Raw genomic sequence first — 19593 nt, forward strand, 5'->3', positions numbered from 1 at the left:
AGGCCCGCTCCAAACACCGTCTATCGAATAAGCGACAGAAGACAAGCATAGAATGGAAAAGAAAATCGTCAAAGGCAATATCTGGAACACCTCTGTGACGCATTATAAAAGGCACGAAAAGGGCATGATCCCGCCAATCAGACAAAACCGGGGTATCACGAATTGCGGCGCGGTGCCTAGAAATAAGGCATGATAGATACCAAATCCATACCAACTTCCACCCTGTTGTTCGTGGGGTCGTAAACCCCTTTTGCGTAAACATTGCACCAGCCCTCTGGTCCATGTAGGGTTATCATCCCTGCAATAATGAACACCCCAGGTGGCGGCGACTTATACCTGCCTGGCGATTGTCTTAGCATCATCAAGAACAATCCCACCGCGGAACGTAGATCGGGCATTTTATCATTCTCCCCATATCTGTTTTTGTCTGTTAAATCGTAGACGACAACGGGCTGAAAGGGGCTGCTGCTCCTGACGTCTGGTTTATCCAGCATCGTGGGTTTCTGAAAGGTCGATGTGTCTTCGCTACTTCCAGGCATCCAAGATAGAATGGGCAGGATATATGGGGTGTTGACTGATTCTTCCGCCTGGCGCTGAGCCTCGAGCCGGCCGTTATTATTGAAACGCAGTCTATTCAGAAAGCTTTCCAGTCTGGCGCGTTTCAGTGCAAGATAATAATAGCCTGCGCGTATGAATGACGCCGTGACTCGAAGTGGTTCAAGCACGTTCCATATCAGGTCCCCTCTTTCTGTGGTTACAGGCTGCGAAGTCCATTTAAACCCATCATCGGACCATTCCAATCTGCAAATCCCCTTAGTATAGGACAATTAAAAGCTCGGAGGTGCTACAACAAGCTTACCCAGACCGCATATATGTTGGGGGCGTTTTGTATGGAAATGCATGAGTTAGATGGAGGAATCTCACTTGGAGAGGGCTTCCAGTGAAGCGAATGATACGAGGGTCTCGGGAGAAGCTTTCCAATACATGCATTACGAGATGGTCTAGATGTCCATGTTAGCCCCTTAACAAAGCCAGCCGTGAACAATGCCTGCCAATCTATCCTACCTTTAATGAATCGCAAATTGCCCGAGGCACGGGCTAACTTGGCATTCGTGTGCCATTCGGGATCGTTTGGAGTGTACGGTTCCCCTTCTACCAGGCGGGGCAACCCAAGTGGAATAAATATAGGTTCATCATCCTCCTTCCCTTCCTCGGTGTCATTCTCGTCATCATTAACACCCAGAGATCGAGCAGGCCTTTGTACTCCCGTTGTCTCTAGTTTCCTAGGTCCATCTTCTTCGGGATCAATTTCCAATTTATCAAGCGGCCTTAGAGCAATTTCCGCCCACATATATGTCCCGATGCCATAGGCCGCGATGGTCCAAAGTGTTCGCCTAGTTTACAACAAACAAGTGTTAGCCAGTGCTCACCCCCGAAGCTTATATGCTCCTCTGGTCCCAGTCATATGGAGGAGGCGCACCGGAACCATGTTTCCCTTATTCTCACTCGTTGTACTCGTATCAACCCGTGTGGTTGGTAGGATATCAAACGCCGTACCTGGAAGAGCACCAACGGACGGCGGAAGCCTGTCGCCCTGAAAAATAGACTCATTTGACCAGGCGTCCTTTTGTATATTTATATTCGCAAAAGCATACTGAAGATCTGGAGATCAGTCCTGGCATTCGCTTCGCCGAGTCGCGCTGTGGACGTGGAGGATCCCGGTCAGACCACCTTTAAAATCGCTGGGAGAATGGACACGAAGAGGAATCGGGTATCTGCAAGTGTGTATAGTAAATGAGCAATCAAGATTATAAGTAAAAAAAGTGCGAAAAATGCAGGAGTCGAATGGTTAGTCTCTCTATCCTGTCTCTCTGCCTCGTCTCTTTGCGTCTATCAACATTTTTTTCTGGAAGTCGGTGATTAGTTATGGAGTTAAGTTATGAATTGGAACTATCTCAGTCACGTGAACCTCTCTCACGTCGTTGGATGAAGCTGAGTTGCTTCAGGTTGAGATGGTCAAGACAACCAGCGACGAAGAGACAGAATCGACCACATTCGCCGACGGTCGTCGATAGCTACGGTCCAGCAGATGAGATAGCTTCTGCTCTGTCTAGTGCTGACGACTTTGGCTGCGCAGGGTAGCTGGGAGAGTGACCAGCTGTCGCCATCAACACGATCGATACCAGGCAAGCTCCTGTGTTTAGTTGACCTGACTGCATCCATAGAGCTACGACTACGAGCGCCATCACGATGAAAACCGTCTTCTGCAACCTAGCGGTGGTGCTGTCCGCGTTTACAGCTACATCCTTCGCCCAGGATTATCTCGTTCATATGCTTCAGGACGGCGCGGGCGTGGATTCTTGGAAGCCGAGAGCTGGAGATAGTCGACAACGGAGCCCGGATATTGCGAAACTGCTGCTAGAACGGCGATTGGGATGGCCTGAATCATCCTCTACTGTTGGCGAAGTGGATGAGGAGACTATCCGGGAATTGAATCTCTTTGGAGGCCAGCAGGCATTGCCCTTTACCGACACCAACAAAGAGCAGCCACACAAGCTACTATTGATCCTTGAAGGCGTGGGCTCAGAAGACAGTAAGTGCATGGTTGTGTATGGGACTTGAAGAAGTCGATGGATCCTGTTGCTAACTTGATGATGTTTAGTCAAATCGCTGGAGTCAAAAACACCACACGATTTCTCCATTTCAAGCCCATCAGCATTCTATCTAGACGATTCGATATTATCTTCATTCGTTTCAGAAAAGTCACAGAGTTGCCATGATCCAAATACCTGTCTATATGGCGAAGAAGAGGCCTCGTGTACCGGGTTTGTAGCCCTGAGAAGCCAGGTGAGTTTCGAACCAGATAAGCTGCCTCTTTCTATTGCATCTCGATGGACTAACCATTCCCAGAACTCCGGTGCCTGCCCTCAGGATGCCCAACTTTTCTCCGAGATGCCGGACTGTACATCAGGGTCGGCCAAGATCCAGAAACTTATTGAGCAAGTCATTGCGGGCTCCTCTACATATAAACATACGTCCTTTGTTATCCGTCTTAGAGCTTCTGTAAGTCGAAACCCAATCTCGCGATATATGGCATATCATATTCTTACAAGTTACTTTCATTAGGAATCTCCCCTTCTCCAGAATGGGGAATTCACTTCCCTTTTCAAGTCCCTTGCTGCTCTTAGCTCTGACCTCAACGTGGAATCCACCGTCATAACAGTCCCATACGACACCTACACCAAGAACCGCAGCCAGGCACGCCTCCCTGCCGACAAATCCAAGCTGAAACTTCATCAGAGCTTACCTGCTGCTAAGAAAGCTGTCCGTGCTGATGCCACCTCCACCTCTATGGCTAGACCATCTGCCACCGCCAACCCTACTCCCGCATTCCATCTGCCCGTATGCTACACCAAGAATGAAACCTGCACTGAGCGAACTAATAACTGCTCGGGACATGGATCATGCTATCTGAAACGCACTTCTTCGAAGAATTCCACCTCCTCTAGTAACGAGAATGATTGCTATGCATGCAAGTGTCACCGCACTGTTGTTTCCACCAACAAAGATGGGAAGACAAAGACTGTCCAGTGGGGCGGCCCTGACTGCTCAAAGAGGGACGTCAGCATGCAGTTCTGGCTTATCGGCGGGTTGAGTGTGGTCCTCGTTTTGGGAGTTGCCTATGGTGTCGGAATGCTGTTTAGCATTGGAGAAGAGGAGTTGCCTGGTGTGCTCAGTGCAGGCGTCGCGCCCCCCAAGCAGAAGTGATGAAACGAGGCTTCAACATATTTCTTTTCCATATCAGTGTTTGTCGATCTACATTTTGCAGTTTATGTGCGGGTTATTAATTTGCTTGTATAGTATTTCCTATACGTCTGCTCTTCGGTTCAATCATATATATCCAACCCTACATTTAACTATGTCCTTTTTGTCCTGGGACATGCACCAATATGATAATCTACATTACTAGGTTATGCGATTTATGGTCACACCTTAATATAAAAACACGTATATTAGAGCTCAAATTCGGGGATAGGGTAATTCAAAAGAGATTCAAGTAAATCTATCATATACAATATCATATAGAGTAGGTCATTCTTTGCTTCTTGTTCCCATTAGATAGATAAGCTACTGGATATCAACTGATCGAAAATCCCAGGGCATGCCAATCAACTAATCATCAAGAAATCCTTTGCACCTGAAGCAAAATAGATGCAACGCCCCAAAGATAAAGGAAAGAAAGAAAAGTATAAAAAAAAAATCGGAACATTCAGCAGCCAGACCAGTAAAGTCACGGTGTAAAAAACAGGCGCAATGAAAAACCAGTAGACACAATGCATGGAAGTGACGAGCGAGGTGTGTAGATGGGGGTATCAGGAGTGTAAATGGGCAAGGCAGATAGGAAAGCAAACGGAGCATAAAATCGAACAGCTAAATGACTAGTATGGACAAGTTGCTGAACTATAAAAGTATCAACACTGCTCGATATTGAACAACGTTAAGGCAGGGGGGTAAAAAATACTATATGGCGTCGGGCAGATATGTAAAATGCTGTCCCCAAGGGACATATGGGTATGTTCCTGCTAAACTAAACTCAGGGAATAGAAAAGTAGGGTGCGATTTTGGATTGGTCGTTATTCGTTCCAGTGATAGATGAGGTAAATGGCGATAATCGGATCATAGATGAGTCGTAGATTGGAGGATGAAGTGAGGATTGAGTACGTATGGTACAGCGGCGGAGGGGTATAAGCCATCCCAAGACTAGATTGTCTATCTTGAGACATGGCTAGCAGATTCCAGTTGTCTTGGTGTAGGAGGATCAGCCACAACTGACGATGCATTTGCATCGCCCTGCTGAGAGCCGTTGGTCCTATTTCTCCCGAAGGGGATATTCAGGCGCGGCAGGCGAGATCTCCATCCGTTGGATTGTGGCTGAGTGCCGTCTTGACCTGCGTCAGCATTTGCATGGTCTCCAGCAACACGAAGGCCTCGATCACGAGCAGAGCGATTGTTTTCTTCACCCGGAAGCATCGGCATGAATCTACCGGCTAAAACCATTCTTGAGGCAAACGGTGGCATACGGGCAGTCTGATAAGGTGATTCACCCTCACTGACCCCATTGTTGTTGCCATGTCTTCTCCCACGTTCACGGCGGTCTTCTTCGGGAGCCTCGCCCTCGGGCCGTGGCTTGGGAGTGAAGTAGTCAGCCTTACACAGAGGACAACAGGCACGGCGGCTAGTCAACCAAGGGTCGACACAAGAGGCGTGGAATGCATGGCCACAAGTGAGGCCGCGCACATCATCATCATCTTCAATAATGTCGAGACAGATGGCACAAGAGTCACCAGGGTTGGCGATGAGATCGTTGGTAATAGCATGAGAAATGTGGTCGTCATGGTCATCATCGTCGTGTTCGGGGAGGTGAGAGTCGGTATGTTTCAGGCTGTGGTTATCGGTAGATATACGCTGCGATGGATTTGTTTGCGAAGTAGGAGGCTGTACAGTGGTCGATTTCTCCGCAGGTACATGAGCTGCAGGAGGTACCTGGATGTCGGTCGATTTCCGCCCTAGCATGCTGTCAGGGCTCATCGCGCCAGAGCACTCGCCTCGGTCTGCCGAAGTCGTCGTGCGAGATGTATCGATAATTCCGGATTCCTGGTGGCCTGCTTGTCGGCTTGTATGTGTGTCGATGTTGCTGTCAATACCACCAGCAGTAGGCAGGCCTGCTTCAGCCCTTGAAGCACGCCAACTCTTGTACTTTGTGATGGGAAATCGACTGTTAACGTCTTCCATCGACATGAGTTTCTTCTCCCTCCTCCTACGATGAGTCCTAGGGACGTTAACCATGTCGATGGGGTCGCCATTATCATCATTTCGAGCCTGGCGATGTCGCTGGTTATAGCGAAAGCAATATTTCACGCCGACAATAATCCTGTCCATCGGTCAAGTTAGAGACTGACTCAAATGAGTGTAATATCTGTCCATAAAAGCGAGTGATATAAAGGAGTGTTGTGAAATACCATAGATTCGTGAAGACGACTCCAAAGCCGAGCGCAACAAAGAAGAGTAAAGGCGAGTTATTTGACCCCGACTCGCCACTTGCTCCGGGTGTAGACGACGGCGAAGGGGTAGTCATGGTTGTAAGGCACAACGGATATGGGAGGCCGTTGTGTAGCAGCACAACAACCAAGCGAGTTCGATCGACGCCGTCGGTCGGTCGGTGAGGAAATGGGAAGACAGAGCAGCGAGCAAATATGTAGAAAAAACGATCAAAGAATCAAGCCTTCTGCAGAAACCAGAAGTTCAGGCGTAAGCAAGAACGTAATCCACACCAGCGTCCCAGGAGACGATTATGATACAGCGGAGAGCGGGTCTCGACGGAAAGAGGAGAACAAGAGCAAAAACCACTGGTCTTGAGCGCTCTAAAAAAGCCTGAAGGCTGCGAGCCTGCAGGGATAAAGGGGGGGATTATAAGTCAACACTCAGCCACTCGAGTGCAGGCTGGTTCTGATTCGTGACAGGTCCGAGAATGGCGTAGGCCCAAATCGAATTGTCCAATTCGATGATTCAAGCCGGCTGGCCCAAAAAACGATCGCCAGCAGTCTCTTTGAGGGCGTTGAGGGCGAAACAGGCCGATCTTGGCGGGTTCTTCATCGATCGAAGAGCGCTGTGTCTTTTAGCTGTGGAGAAGGAGTGCGAAATGTTATGGAGTCGAAGCGAAGGGGCCCCAGCAAATTGGCAACAATAACATATATGTCTAGACCCAGGCGGAGAGTCCCAGAGATAGAGGCGAAAAATAGGGCAAGGCCCTGCTCAAATGGCAGCTATGGGCGTTTCTGCCTTGTTCTGCCCCTGTCTTGCCTGGCTCCTTCGACCGTCGAGTATTTCTTCTGAATATAATATCGAGTAGTGAGACGTGAACGTAATATCTCACGGCTAGCTGGTCCGGGGTGGAGAAGGACGCAGCACACTAGCTGCCACCTGCGATTGAGTCAAGGGTTAAAAGGATGAGCCTGCAGCGAGTCGTGCCGTCTTGTATACGCCCCCTGTCTCTCGCCTGTCTCTCTCTAGGTATCGCTATCTCAGCGTAGTCCGTTCTCCGTAGTTGTTTGTCTTCTGTCTCGTCCGTCCTGCTGGTTTGGCCGAGCAAGTCTTGCTTCCTGCAGTTATCAAGTCCTCGAGCGTCCGGTGCGACAATGTGCTATCATTCCTTGCAACTAGGCGAAGAAGAACCCGTTTCTTTTTCCAAGCGCCGTCCTGATCGCCGTCAAGACGCCTCCTTTCGGCGTTCTTTCTCAACCCTGGTGGCGTACTCGGATACCTCTTTCGGCCTCCAGCAAATACGGGGTACCGCCAGCAGAGGTATCCCAGGCGTATATCCCCCGCGTTTCAGAGCGCTCTTCTGCGTGCAACTCGGCCGTTCGCCTGTCTCTCTCAGTGGTCAGTGTAGGGAGAATATAGCCGCTGCCCTGGATCCCGCTTGGCTGTGCATCTCGTCCTCTGCGTCGCTGTGCATCTCGCTGCGTATTCACTTGCGCATACGAAAAAGATACAAACGGCACAAGTGACGTCCAAAGATGCCCCTTTGGGAATCCTTTGGAATCCTCGGAAGCAAGGGCACCACGTGACTGCTGGATTTCGGCCTCAACTTTCTTCCAACGACAAAGAAAACGGCCGTTGTTTAACACACATCAACGCTACGGATACACTGCTTCTACGGGAGCACTGCCTGGCACAGCTGCATCTGGTGAAGCTGTCGGGACTCCTGCGATGGGCTAGGACGAGCTCTCCTGGCCCTCGGATCATCCCGTCTCCGAAAGAACAAAAATGAAGGCGATGAACTGCGTTCCCACTCCGCAAACTCTGTGCGGGTACATCTACCGAACAACTCCAATCTTGTCTGCGATGATCGCGATAAACGATGAACTCCAGCGGAACAGCAGCAGATGTACGGAGTACGGAGTAAGGATCTCTGATGGGGTACAGGGGGGGGGGGGTTGGTTCCGCCCTAAGTAGAGGTTCGCTCTAGGCGGTTCCATAGCTGGAAGACGGCAGCTCCATTAGACGAGAAAAAAGTCTTCTATACCCCCAAGCACAGTCGGAAATACGAATGTCAGTGCACCAGATTTAAACTGGAATTATTCGGCTCAAATACCCCCCTTTTTCCCCCCAGCCATTGTTATTAATAGCTGGGCCTGCCAACAGTTCCGTCTTGGACGGAACTGAACCTGGACTCGGAATCATATTCCAAATGTTATCAAAAGGAAAAAACCCATTGCGATCAGACGCCACTGGATTTATAGTTATGACGATCTAGTAGTCTAACTATTAGTCGTTCAACTTGCTGAATCGCATCAGTGCTACTGGTGGATTTCGCTTAGGCTCAGTCCTTTCTAAAATGGCACCCAAGAATACGGGTTGCCCTCCAAGACCGAGGCCCCGGCAGATGCATCCTGCCGCATGTTCATCTTTATATAAACGGGCTCGACCGTCTTCGCGGTTTCGTTTGATAAAAAGCCACTTTAACACTAACCAGCCTTCTCTTCTTGTTTTTCTTATTTCCATCCTTGCCAGAATGCATCTCGTCAGTTCACTCGCTGCAGTGTTTCTAGGCCTTTGCGCCACAGCCGTTGTTGCTCAAGATCCAAAGGTAGGGACCTCACTTATATACACTTGGCTCTCAGACTCATCATTTCTTTCCACGCTTGGTCGAAATGTGTGCTAACAAATGCTACAGCAGGTTGTCGGTTACTACGAATCGCCGAATGGCACTTTGTCTCCTTTCCCAGTAGCTGTGCAAGACGGCCAGTGTAGTGACTTCAACACTTGGATTAAGTATGTATACTTTACCACAGGATCAGTCGCGTGTCGACACTAACTGGAATCACGCAGAGCCGCAGATATCCCTCAAGGCTACGACTGTGTCTTCTATTCGTATGTCTACCCTCCATCGTCTCCGGACTATTGGCGTTTTCTTTTCTCTTTTGCTTTATATTCAAACTCTATGCCCCTTCCTATTGCTGACTGAGACATGTTAGGCAACCTGAATGCAAGGGAAGGATGACAGATCACTATACGGAAAACATCTCCAGGTTTAAATTCGAAGTTCGCAGCTTCCTTTGTAAACCCGTCTCTGAGCCTACTCCTTCTCCCTCGTCGTAGGCTGGCACTAGGGCGAATGAAAAGAGACAGCCTAGGCAGTTGGGGTTCGCGCAGGACATATGGACTATAGGCTTCAGCCTCAGTCCCCCATAGTCGAGGTGACCATTCAATGACATTTATGGAACGCTGGATATAATATAGTGGTGGCCCTTAACTACGTTGATCGTGGACCTTGGTGATAGTGTATATGAAAGGGAGGTGGCATAGGATGCAATTAGTACATAAACTGATAATACACGGACACAAAATTACCCGATATGATGAACATATTCTGATCACCAAATCCATTTGAGCCTCATTCCTGATAATAAAACCCACTTCTAGAAGATCATCAGGTTCACGGCCGGGTCCTGGTTCTGGGTATACGAATTTTACTCTGGTCCAGGTTCAAGTGTTTGACCTTGTGCGCGGCTGCGCTTATTTTAGTTCGCCAATTATCCAACATCTTAATGGCCCACGCATATTAAACTATCAACCAACGTATCAGAACAACAATCCTGCAAACCACTTCTATCAATCCAATACCACAAGAGTAAATAATTTGGAAAATGAGTGCACAACAGCCGTCTACCCCTGCAGGGGACAACCCTAACCCCATCGTGTTTTTTGATATAACACTTGGAGGTACCTAAATGAACCGCCTCCACCACCAGCTCGTTCTATATACTGACGCGGTATATAGGTGAACCACTCGGACGTATTAAAATAGAACTGTTTTCCAAAGTTGTACCTCGTACAGCTGAGAACTTCAGACAGTTTTGTACCGGTGAGACGAAGAATGCTCGTGGCCGGCCGCAGGGTTACAAAGGCTGCAAGTTTCATCGAGTTGTAAGTCTTTTATCTGCGACATAGTTAGCGCGATAGGATGCATGAATTGTCAGACTACTTTACGATGCAGATGCTGATGCATTCATAGATTAAAGACTTTATGATTCAAGGCGGAGATTTCATTAATGGTGACGGATCTGGTCGAGCCTGCATATATGGAACAGGCTCGTTTGCGGATGAAAATTTCAACCTTACTCACGATGGACCGGGTGTGCTTAGCATGGCTGTATGTGCTTGATTCCTTTCTATATTCCTTATTATTGTTTCTGAATATGTGCTAATCTGGGATATGCTTGGTGAAGAATTCTGGACCAAATACCAACGGCTGCCAATTCTTCATAACTACCACCGCCACACCATTTCTTAACAACAAACATGTTGTCTTTGGCCGTGTGGTGGATGGTATGGATGTTGTGCGTATGATAGAGAATACGCGAACTACGAGGGACAAGCCCAACCAGGACGTTGTGATCGCACAGTGCGGAGAGATGTAATGAAGGATGATGGTTCAGCCAAATAAGGCAACTCTAAAAAAGGGTTGGCGATACGATGGGCGTGGAAAGTCATGAATATCTCCAAGTGCCTTTCTTGAGACGGTGAAGGAAGGCTGAGCCTGCAGGATCGGATAGCTGCAGTTAGGAACGACAAACGCAATTATCCAACGACCACAGGTACGGCATGACACATATCGCGCAGTATCTCAAACGTGCACGAGCTTGGTTTAAAAGATAGCTAGATGCGCTATAGCTGGGGTCGTACAGATTTGTTTTAAAATGCTTATCTACACTTGTAAACGGCTATTACACGTCAGCTCTTTTAATGAACAAGGCACCAAATCTATGATGCATTCGTTATCTTTATAGTTACTATATGAACCCCCACCGATGATATGATATACCCTTTCCGATGAAGTTAAAAACAGATGCAAGAAAACAGGAATAAATGCAGAATTTGTCACCCAAGCGTAAACGAGGGTCAGAAGCCTGATCAGAGTTTGAATTTCTCTAGATACTTTGTGGCTTCATCCAAAGCCTCGTCGACTTTGTTAACTTCAGTACCGTTGCCGATCGCAACGGGTGCCTTGCCTCCTGCTTTGCCTCCAACAATGCTAGACACGGCGCTAGCCCACTCGTTAGCTGATGCACCCTTGGTGGTGAGATCCTATGAAAAGATACATTAGTGGCAAGTACTAGGGTTGTAGTTGGGGATTGGCAGGGGAAACGTACGGGAGTCACGTAGCATCCGTGGGCAACCTTGGATGCATCAGCGGCGAAGACGTACAACGCCTTACCACTCAACTTTGTCTTGACGTGATTCAACGACTCGCTGATTGCCTTCTGGTTTGCAGTGATAGGCAGTTTGATGACGAGTGATGGGCTGTCCTTGTTCTCCTCAAAGTAGGCTGAGATAGCATCAATGGCAGTCTTCACCTCAGCCTTCTGAGCGGCCTTCTGTGCATCCGTGATCTTCTTATGGATCTGGGTGAACTGGTTGCGGTATTTGGTCTTCTCAACGGCAGAGATGGTAAGCTGGTTAAGATCGACTTGCAGACTCTTAATTTCAGCATCCCTCTCGGGACCGGCAGGCATCTTTTCGAAGCGGTTGAGTCGTTCACCAAACTCGCGAGCGACACGCTGGACTTCATGTGCATCTTCACCTGTTACGGCAATGATACGACGAATTCCTTTGGCAATACCGCTCTCCTCGAGGATGACGAGGTCCTTGATATCACCGGTCTTTTGGACGTGGGTGCCACCGCAGAATTCGATACTGACACCTTCCCAGCGAGGGTCCTTGACATTCTTTAGAATCTCGTCAAGCTCAACGCCGACGGATACCACGCGAACAGGATCGGGGTATGTCTCTCCGAACACAGCACGAACGCCGGTGATCTCACGAGCAGTTGCGAGAGGAACCTCCTGTGAGTAGACAGCACAGTTCTGGCGGATGTAGTCGGTAGACTTGGCTTCGATCTTCTCTAGATCACTGTCCGAGATGGCGGATTTGTGAGAGAAGTCGAAACGTAGTTTCTCGGCGGCAACAAGGGACCCCTTCTGGTCGATACCATCACCGAGAACCTCTCTAAGAGCGAAGTTGAGAATATGGGTACCAGTATGGTTATTTCTGATTGGCCATCGACGGAGTTCATCGTATTCTGCAATGACAGAGTCGTTGACAGAGAAGTTACCGTATTTGATGAAGCCAGTATGTAGAACATAGCCGCCGTACATCTGAACGTTCTGAACATCCAGCTCGGCCTGACCGTCAATGACGATCTTTCCGGTATCGTACTCTTGACCACCTTGTTCGGCGTAGAAGTTGGTCTTGTCGAGAATGATACCAATCTGCTCATTGGCAGGGATGTCCTTGGTCGAGTCAATGACCTCCTTTCCATGGCAGATAGCCTTGATGTTGGCAACGATGTTTCCCTTTCCAAACTTGGCATCATCGTCAGTTTTTGGGACACCGTTCTTCTCAAGTGTGCTCAGGGTGTGAACAGTCAGTTTGAGGAGGTCAGAGGCAGTTTTAGCCTGACCTTTACTGGCTTCCTTGGCCTTGAGACGGGCCTCTTCAAACTCGGCATCGTCAATGGTCAACTGTCTCTCTTCTGCCATCAGGCGAGTAAGGTCGACAGGGAAGCCAAAGGTATCGTAGAGTCGCCAGACATCGGCACCATGGAGTTTTCCAGCGCCGGAGTCCAACGCCTGCTGAGCGTAGTTCTCAAATTGGCGTTCACCACGATCGAGGGTTTTGGCAAACGACACTTCTTCTTCGTCCAAGATCTCCATGACATCCGTTTGCTTTCGCTTGATTTCCGGGAACATGTCACCCATCTGTTCTACGAGAGCTGGGACAAGTTTTGAGAAGAAGCTGCCAATTTCGACCTGTAGGTACTTTCTGGCGTAGCGTACACCTCTTCGAAGCACTCGACGAACAACGTAGCCCCGTCCTTCATTGTTGGGTGCAGCTCCGTCAGTAATGGCAAAAGTCAGTGTTCTAAGGTGGTCAGCAACCACTCGGTAGGCAGTGTCTATTCCATCTGCATCCTCGGCACCAAATTTGCCGGTGTACGGCCGAGCACCTGTGATGTTTTGAATGGCGTTAAACAGGGGGGTAAACACATCGGTATCATAATTCGACGACTTGTTCTGGAGGATGGAGACCAGTCTCTCATATCCTAGACCAGTATCGACATGCTGGTTGGGCAGTGGCCGTAGAGACCTGTCTGGCTCACGGTTATATTGTATAAACACGTTATTCCAGATCTCGAGCACATCCGGGTCATCCTGGTTAACGAGATGAGCAGCATTTCGGCCTCCAATTCTGTCATAATGGATTTCACTGCAAGGTCCGCAAGGGCCCTGGTCTCCCATCTCCCAGAAGTTGTCCTTCATGTCACCTGTGAGGATATGGTCATCTTTCACGCCGACACTCCGCCATATATCCCTTGCTTCTATGTCAGGGCCAACGCCGGCTGCCTCGTTTCCTTCAAAGTAGGTAACGTAGAGTCTATCAGGATCCAAACCGTAAACCTTGGTGAGAAGCTCCCAGGAAAATTGTATGGCCTCCTTTTTGAAATAGTCTCCAAAACTCCAGTTTCCCAGCATCTCAAAAAATGTCTATACCAGGGGGGACGGGTCAGCTCGAATCCATCTGGCACTGCAATGGGCGCACTCACATGATGGTAACTGTCCTTTCCAACATCATCAAGATCCTATTGACCCATTAGTATCCCGCTGAAAGATTTTTTTTATACCGTTTTGATATGAGCGATTGCGGGGTCATACGTTATGTTTTCCTCCAGCACGAATACACTGAAACTGCCAGTTAGCATACATGTTATAGAGTAGACACAGGGGAGACGGACCTTCTGCGAGTTATGCGCACGCTTCAGCTGTGCAAAGTCGGAATTGGGGTCAACGGTGCCTAGGAAGATGCTCTTATACTGGTTCATCCCCGCGTTGGCGAACAGCAGGGTGGGATCCGACAGCGGCACAACCGACGACGACGGCACTGCAAAGAAGGTCAGCAAGCAGCTCACAAGGGATCCCCAGCCCAAGATCCATCCTCTAGAGGAGCGTATAGACAGAGACTGCACCGGGGACGGGGCCCAGGAGTCATACCGAATGTGTGGCCGTTCTTCTTGAAGTAGTCGAGGAATGTGTCACGCACGCGCAACGCCGGCCATTCCACCGTCTGCTGGCCGGCGGGCGGTTGAGAAGAAGTCGAGGCAGCCATCCTGAGCGGCGTCCAGGTCCAGCGATGCGATGAGCTGCGGAGGGCGAAATTGTGGCAGCGGAGTGTGGGAGTCGAGCTGGCGCTGAGCGAGAGCGAGCGAGTCACACCCAAGAGTGGATTTGGCGACCAAGCAAACCTTGCGCCCATCCAAGCTGCGCTGCTGCTGCTGCTGCTGCTGCCGGGGCTGTTTCTGGCGCGTTCGCTCTTCTTCTGCCGCAGCAACCACACCACGACAGGGCTATATTAGGGCGGAAGCGATGCTCCTCGACGGCGCCGGGCTCTGACAGCACTGTGATGCCTGATCAATGGCGCCAGCAGCGGCGGGGAGAGTCGAAAAACGTCGCGGAAAGCGAGCGGCAGAGGAGGAGCTCGACGGCGAGAGGCGACTGAGGAAGAAGTTTGGCCGCCTGCGACTCGGTATGAAAGCTGTTTTTTACCCTGTCTTTGTGCTTGTGCCTGTTTCCTTGTCGATTGACGGGCTGGATAGAGCCTTGAAGAAACGCAGGAGACGGACGGGCTGGTGTTTTTTTCCTTGGGAGAAAATCTGGGGAGTTTTTGCAGCTTCTGGAGGCTAACAGCTTGGTTGATTTTTATCTTTCTACAGACAGATTATCCGAACAGGCACTGATTACGCCCACGACGACGACAGCAACAGCAGCAGGAGGAGGAAGATACGGTCTAGAAGCTCAGAGACAGGCAGACGGACGAGAGCATGCAGGCTCGCCGTCGAAATACACGTCCTCGCGGGCCAGCAGCAACGGCGATGGCATGCAGGTCGACGACACCAAAACCCGAGTATACATCACGGATCTAGAGGACGAGATCGCCCAGATAGAGGAGGAAGAGAGCAGGCAGACGTTTAAAGTCATGCCGGAGATGGAGAAGCAGCTCATGTCGATCCCGAAATCAGTGCTTACGCATAAACCAAAGGAGGAGAGGAACAACGAGCTGGTGCTCTACCGCGTTCCGGCAGCGCTGGGAATACCGGCTGAACAGGACAGTGTTCGGGCAGTGATGACGGACGCAAGAGAGCGAGCCCGAGAGAAGATGGCAGAGACTTACAACGGACAGGCGGAGGGAGACAGGACACCGCTGCCGGACATGGCTGTGGACGACGAACAGTTGCCTGGCTACGATTCCGATCCCATGGAGATCGACGATAGTTGAGACCACTCACTCACTCACAACACCCTCTCCCCACCTCTCTCTCTCACACACACACAAAGTTATACAATGGTATCTTCATGTAGTCATTAGTTCTATAGAAAGCTTCCTCCGGAGAAGCGTGAGTTGAAGTCGGCAGCTTTGTTGAGCATCTCCCGACGCTGAGAATGGCTGATCTTGGACGGAGCCCTGATATCCTTCTCCTTGTCGAACGCTCGGGCACTGGGGTCGTCCTTTTCCTGCTCTTCGGTGCTGGCCTTGTGCTGAGAATACAATGACTTGTTCCTATTCTTTTCCTATTGATTCACAAGCAATTTAGCCAGCAGCTCACTCAAGTAGTAGGTTACTACTAGTAGTAGTATATATATATATGAGAGGTGACAACTCACGTTATATTCGCGGACATGCTTGGACATCTTTTCCGCTCTTTCCGCCGCCAATGCCTTCCCAGCATCCGGCTCAGATGCAGTCGATGCAGCAGCCGGCGCCTGAATGCCCATGACTTCATTCTGCAGACGCTTCCTCTTCTCCTCCACAGTCTCGGTCCAAGTATTTGATGGGCCACCCGCCTTTGAAGCCGCCGGTCGAGCGGGGTTTCCGGTGTTGAATTTTCGGTTCTTCAGCTTTGTAGGGTCCATACGCGCTGAAAGGCCGAGTTGATCGGGCGGCTTCAGCATCCAGTCGTCTCGTTGGATTACCTCTGGCTTGGAGTCTGCTCTGCTTGGAATCGGCTCTGTGGGGGTCTCGTGCTGCTGCACGGCGGAGCTGGAGGAGGCGGGGGGAGGCAGCGAGGGCCCATAATCATCATCACTGTCGTCCTCGTCATCGTGACTGTCTTCCTCTTCGTCTTTATCACTCTCTGGCCGAAAGCTCGGGGGCATCACTGGGCCCATCACTCTGGGCTTCTTCGGCGGCGTGTCTGGTCTGGCTGGCCCGATATCTCCGTCTTCTTCGCTTTCACTGTCGAGCTTCCTCTTCGGCGGCATCGCTGGTCCATAGTTTCCTCCCATCCTGTCTTTCTTCTTCTTTTTCTTCTTAATCTTCTGCTTCTTCCTCTGCTTGTTTATCTTCTTTTCCCTTCTTTTCGTCTTCAACAATTTTGATATACTTTGGCACGTGACTAACTCTATTCTATTATATAATCTCACATCTCAAAGAGGAAATGCAACGTCGATCTTCAACTGTTGATAATTTTCTCTGCTGGAAATTTCGACTTTTCGACTTCAAAAAGCCGAAGAAACGACAATCTCAAGCCGTGAGCGAGCGCGCTCCGTCCTTGCAGGCCGATTGACGGCGCCCTGGGTCCTCATATGGCGGGCCTGGTGATGGATTTGTGGGGGAAAGCATGGCGTCTTCGTCGTTGTTCGCTCACAGACTGCATGTTGTCACCATGCAGGGCAGCTCCAGCTCCAGTGATAAACATAGCCAACATGCAGAGTGACAGCACAGTGACGCAGGTTGCCACTGTCCGTTGGCGCTCCATGCCCAGCACCCTCACCATATGCAGCTAAACAGTCTGTCGGCCCAGCTTGCTGTCCAAGGACATGTTCTCCGGAAGGCCCGCGGGCAACCAGGGTTGCTCGCTAGCTCGTAAACCCCAGCACCGTCGCTAGACCGAGATTGGGTCGCCCACCCTGGGGAGAGACGAGATGCCTGTGATAGCAGAGCTACTGGGCCGGGGATTGGCTTTTAGGTACATCTGAATCCCTCCAAGCCTGTTTACTCTGGGCTTTTTTTGGGGTGGCTTTTTGAGTGTCTCCTGTGGCGGGCAGCTATGCAGACTAATATACAGTACGGAGTACAACCACATGCTTCTTCCTTTTTCGCCGCAGAAGAATCAAAGAATGGGCGAAGAAAGTCGCCATCCGGCTTGGAAAGCTTAGCTCGGTTGGCCATTCAAGATCGCAATCAAACTATACGGGGTTACCTTCTTATCGCTTAGCTCTGCCATGGCAATACGAGCCCAAGGTGCGATCCTACGCGGGGGAATGGGGAAATCCCTACCTTGACATCTCCACATCTGGCCGTATATCCCGGAAATTGAAATTATATCCAACACGAAAATATGCCCGAGCACGAGTTATCCCAGCAGCTGTCAAGGGAGGGGAAAGAGAAATTTTCTTTTTGGTTCTTCTCGAAGGCAGTATATTTACCATGGAGATCGTCCGCAGCTCTGCTTCTTTCCTTTTTTTTTCTCCTCCTTTCTCTTGTCTGCGCGCCAGAATCAAACATATATAGATTGATTGATTCACTCTCTTCAAGAGCAAGTCGTGTGTGGTTAGATTCCACCTTTACTCTTCGAAGATGCGCGGGCTCTCTTATTTCGTCTTGGCCCTCTCTGCCATAGATGCTGCTGCGGCTGCGAGCCTTCCTTTCCTACGAAGCTTGCAGCATGTAGGCAGAAGAGACCCAGCTGCTCGCAACCTTCCAAACTACGACTTTTCTGCAATCCCTCCAGTAGAGAAGCGTCAGACTGCTTCTCGTCTGAATGGCAAGACAAAGAGTTAGTTCCTCCTTTTTCTTTCAATTGCTCTAGAGCAATTGGAGCTTCTGACTCAACAGGTACATGCGGGGGGGGGGGGGGGAACTCCCTTCCCGGAAACAACAGTTGCTAACATTGATGCTATGTAGAGTATGCCGTCGATGGCACCAAGATCCCAGAGGTCCAGTTCGACATTGGTGAATCATATGCTGGTCTGATGCCAATTTCGACCAGGAAAGATGAGAGCCGTGAACTTTACTTCTGGTACTTCCCATCTGAGAACCCTGCTGCAAAGGATGAAATCACCATCTGGCTCAATGGAGGCCCAGGCTGCAGTTCCCTGGAAGGCCTCCTCCAAGAGAATGGTCCTTTCCTCTGGCAATACGGAACCCTTTACCCAGTTCCTAACCCGTGGTCGTGGACCAAGCTAACCAACATGGTTTGGGTTGAGCAGTAAGTCAATAAAAAACCCATGAAAATCATGTAGATATAACCCAACTGATGATAACCCATCTAGACCTGTTGGTACCGGCTTCTCTCAAGGAAAGCCATCTGTGCGATCTCAAGAAGATGTTGCTACACAATTCTTGGGATTCTTCAGAAACTTTGTAGATACATTTGACCTGCACGGCAAGAAGATCTACATCGTTGGTGAAAGTTATGCCGGACTGTACGTCCCATACATCGCACACGCCATGTTTGAGAAGAAGAACAAGAGGTATTTCAACGTCGAGAGCACCATGATCTTCGACCCATCCATCAACAAGGACGAGATTCTCACTCAGGGTAAGCCAGCCGCCCTTGTCTTCACATCACGCTCATTACATCATTACTCACACAACTTTAGTCCCCGCTGTCCCATTCGTTGAGCACTGGAAAGGTCTCTTCCCATTCAACGAGACCTTCACCAAGCAAATTCACGACATGGCCGACAAGTGCGGTTACAGCAGTTACATGAAGGAGCATCTCGTCTATCCACCAAAGGGTAAACTCCCTGCCCTCCCCAAGGCTACTCCCGAATGCGACGTCTGGACCGCCATCTTTGACGCCGTCTCTCTCGTCAATCCCTGCTTTGACGTCTACCAGGTAGCCACTACCTGTCCTCTCTTGTATGATGTCCTCGGATACCCAGGAAGTTTCGAATACCTACCTGCCGGAGCAAATGTCTACTTCAACCGCACCGATGTGCAGAAGGCCATCAATGCTCCCCTCCAGAAATGGACCGAGTGTTCTGAACGCCCAGTCTTCGTTGATGGAAAGGATAACTCTGAACCATCATCTTTCACCATCATTCCTGATGTCATCGAGAAGTCTCCTCGTACCATCATTGCACACGGAGATCTCGACTACGTTCTTATCAGCAATGGAACCCTACTTAGCATCCAGAACATGACCTGGGGCGGTGCTCAAGGTTTCAGCCAGGAGCCCTCCAAGCCTCTTTTCGTGCCGTACCACGACCGTGGTAGCTTGAGCACTCTCTCCGGAGCCGGTGTTTTGGGCCGTCACCACACCGAGCGAAAACTTACTTATGTTGAGCTCTACCTGACGGGCCACATGGGCCCCCAGTACAACCCCTCTGCCTCGTACAGAATATTGGAGTACTTGTTGGGCAGAATCGATGATCTGTCCAAGTAGGCCGATGGACGGATAAACGGGAAGCTATAAAAGATATATATACATATTTAATGAGCTATGAATATGTATATAGTTTAATTTTT

The 19593-nt window shown here is 49.8% G+C and overlaps 7 protein-coding genes across 7 annotated transcripts; 3 read left to right on the top strand and 4 right to left on the bottom strand.

Moving 5' to 3' along the window:
* Positions 1-176: 176 nt before the first annotated feature.
* Positions 177-1351, bottom strand: ARB_06408 (uncharacterized protein; the record flags this gene model as incomplete). Its single annotated transcript, XM_003015239.1, has 2 exons — positions 177-761; positions 860-1351. The coding sequence occupies 2 exons, from the start codon at positions 1349-1351 to the stop codon at positions 177-179; spliced, it is 1077 nt and encodes a 358-aa protein (XP_003015285.1).
* An 899-nt stretch (positions 1352-2250) lies between these two features.
* On the top strand, positions 2251-3768 carry ARB_06409 (uncharacterized protein; the record flags this gene model as incomplete). Its single annotated transcript, XM_003015240.1, has 3 exons — positions 2251-2593; positions 2663-3063; positions 3127-3768. 3 exons carry the CDS (start codon positions 2251-2253, stop codon positions 3766-3768), a joined length of 1386 nt encoding a protein of 461 aa, XP_003015286.1.
* Positions 3769-4770: 1002 nt separating this feature from the next.
* ARB_06410 (RING finger domain protein, putative) lies at positions 4771-5940 on the bottom strand (the record flags this gene model as incomplete). Its single annotated transcript, XM_003015241.1, has 1 exon — positions 4771-5940. One exon carries the CDS (start codon positions 5938-5940, stop codon positions 4771-4773), a length of 1170 nt encoding a protein of 389 aa, XP_003015287.1.
* Positions 5941-10977: 5037 nt separating this feature from the next.
* ARB_06411 (uncharacterized protein) lies at positions 10978-14229 on the bottom strand (the record flags this gene model as incomplete). The annotated part of the gene is made up of 5 exons (XM_003015242.1): positions 10978-11151; positions 11217-13610; positions 13670-13705; positions 13859-14004; positions 14115-14229. The coding sequence occupies 5 exons, from the start codon at positions 14227-14229 to the stop codon at positions 10978-10980; spliced, it is 2865 nt and encodes a 954-aa protein (XP_003015288.1).
* A 305-nt stretch (positions 14230-14534) lies between these two features.
* Positions 14535-15396, top strand: ARB_06412 (uncharacterized protein; the record flags this gene model as incomplete). Its single annotated transcript, XM_003015243.1, has 2 exons — positions 14535-14646; positions 14735-15396. The coding sequence occupies 2 exons, from the start codon at positions 14535-14537 to the stop codon at positions 15394-15396; spliced, it is 774 nt and encodes a 257-aa protein (XP_003015289.1).
* A 92-nt stretch (positions 15397-15488) lies between these two features.
* On the bottom strand, positions 15489-16825 carry ARB_06413 (uncharacterized protein; the record flags this gene model as incomplete). The annotated part of the gene is made up of 3 exons (XM_003015244.1): positions 15489-15689; positions 15783-16524; positions 16713-16825. The coding sequence occupies 3 exons, from the start codon at positions 16823-16825 to the stop codon at positions 15489-15491; spliced, it is 1056 nt and encodes a 351-aa protein (XP_003015290.1).
* Positions 16826-17697: 872 nt separating this feature from the next.
* Positions 17698-19510, top strand: ARB_06414 (pheromone processing carboxypeptidase (Sxa2), putative; the record flags this gene model as incomplete). The annotated part of the gene is made up of 4 exons (XM_003015245.1): positions 17698-17896; positions 18025-18328; positions 18363-18661; positions 18723-19510. 4 exons carry the CDS (start codon positions 17698-17700, stop codon positions 19508-19510), a joined length of 1590 nt encoding a protein of 529 aa, XP_003015291.1.
* Between the last annotated feature and the right edge of the window lie 83 nt (positions 19511-19593).

Source organism: Trichophyton benhamiae (assembly GCF_000151125.1).
Source record: "Trichophyton benhamiae CBS 112371 chromosome Unknown contig01535.1, whole genome shotgun sequence".
NCBI classification, from domain to species: Eukaryota; Fungi; Ascomycota; class Eurotiomycetes; order Onygenales; family Arthrodermataceae; genus Trichophyton; species Trichophyton benhamiae.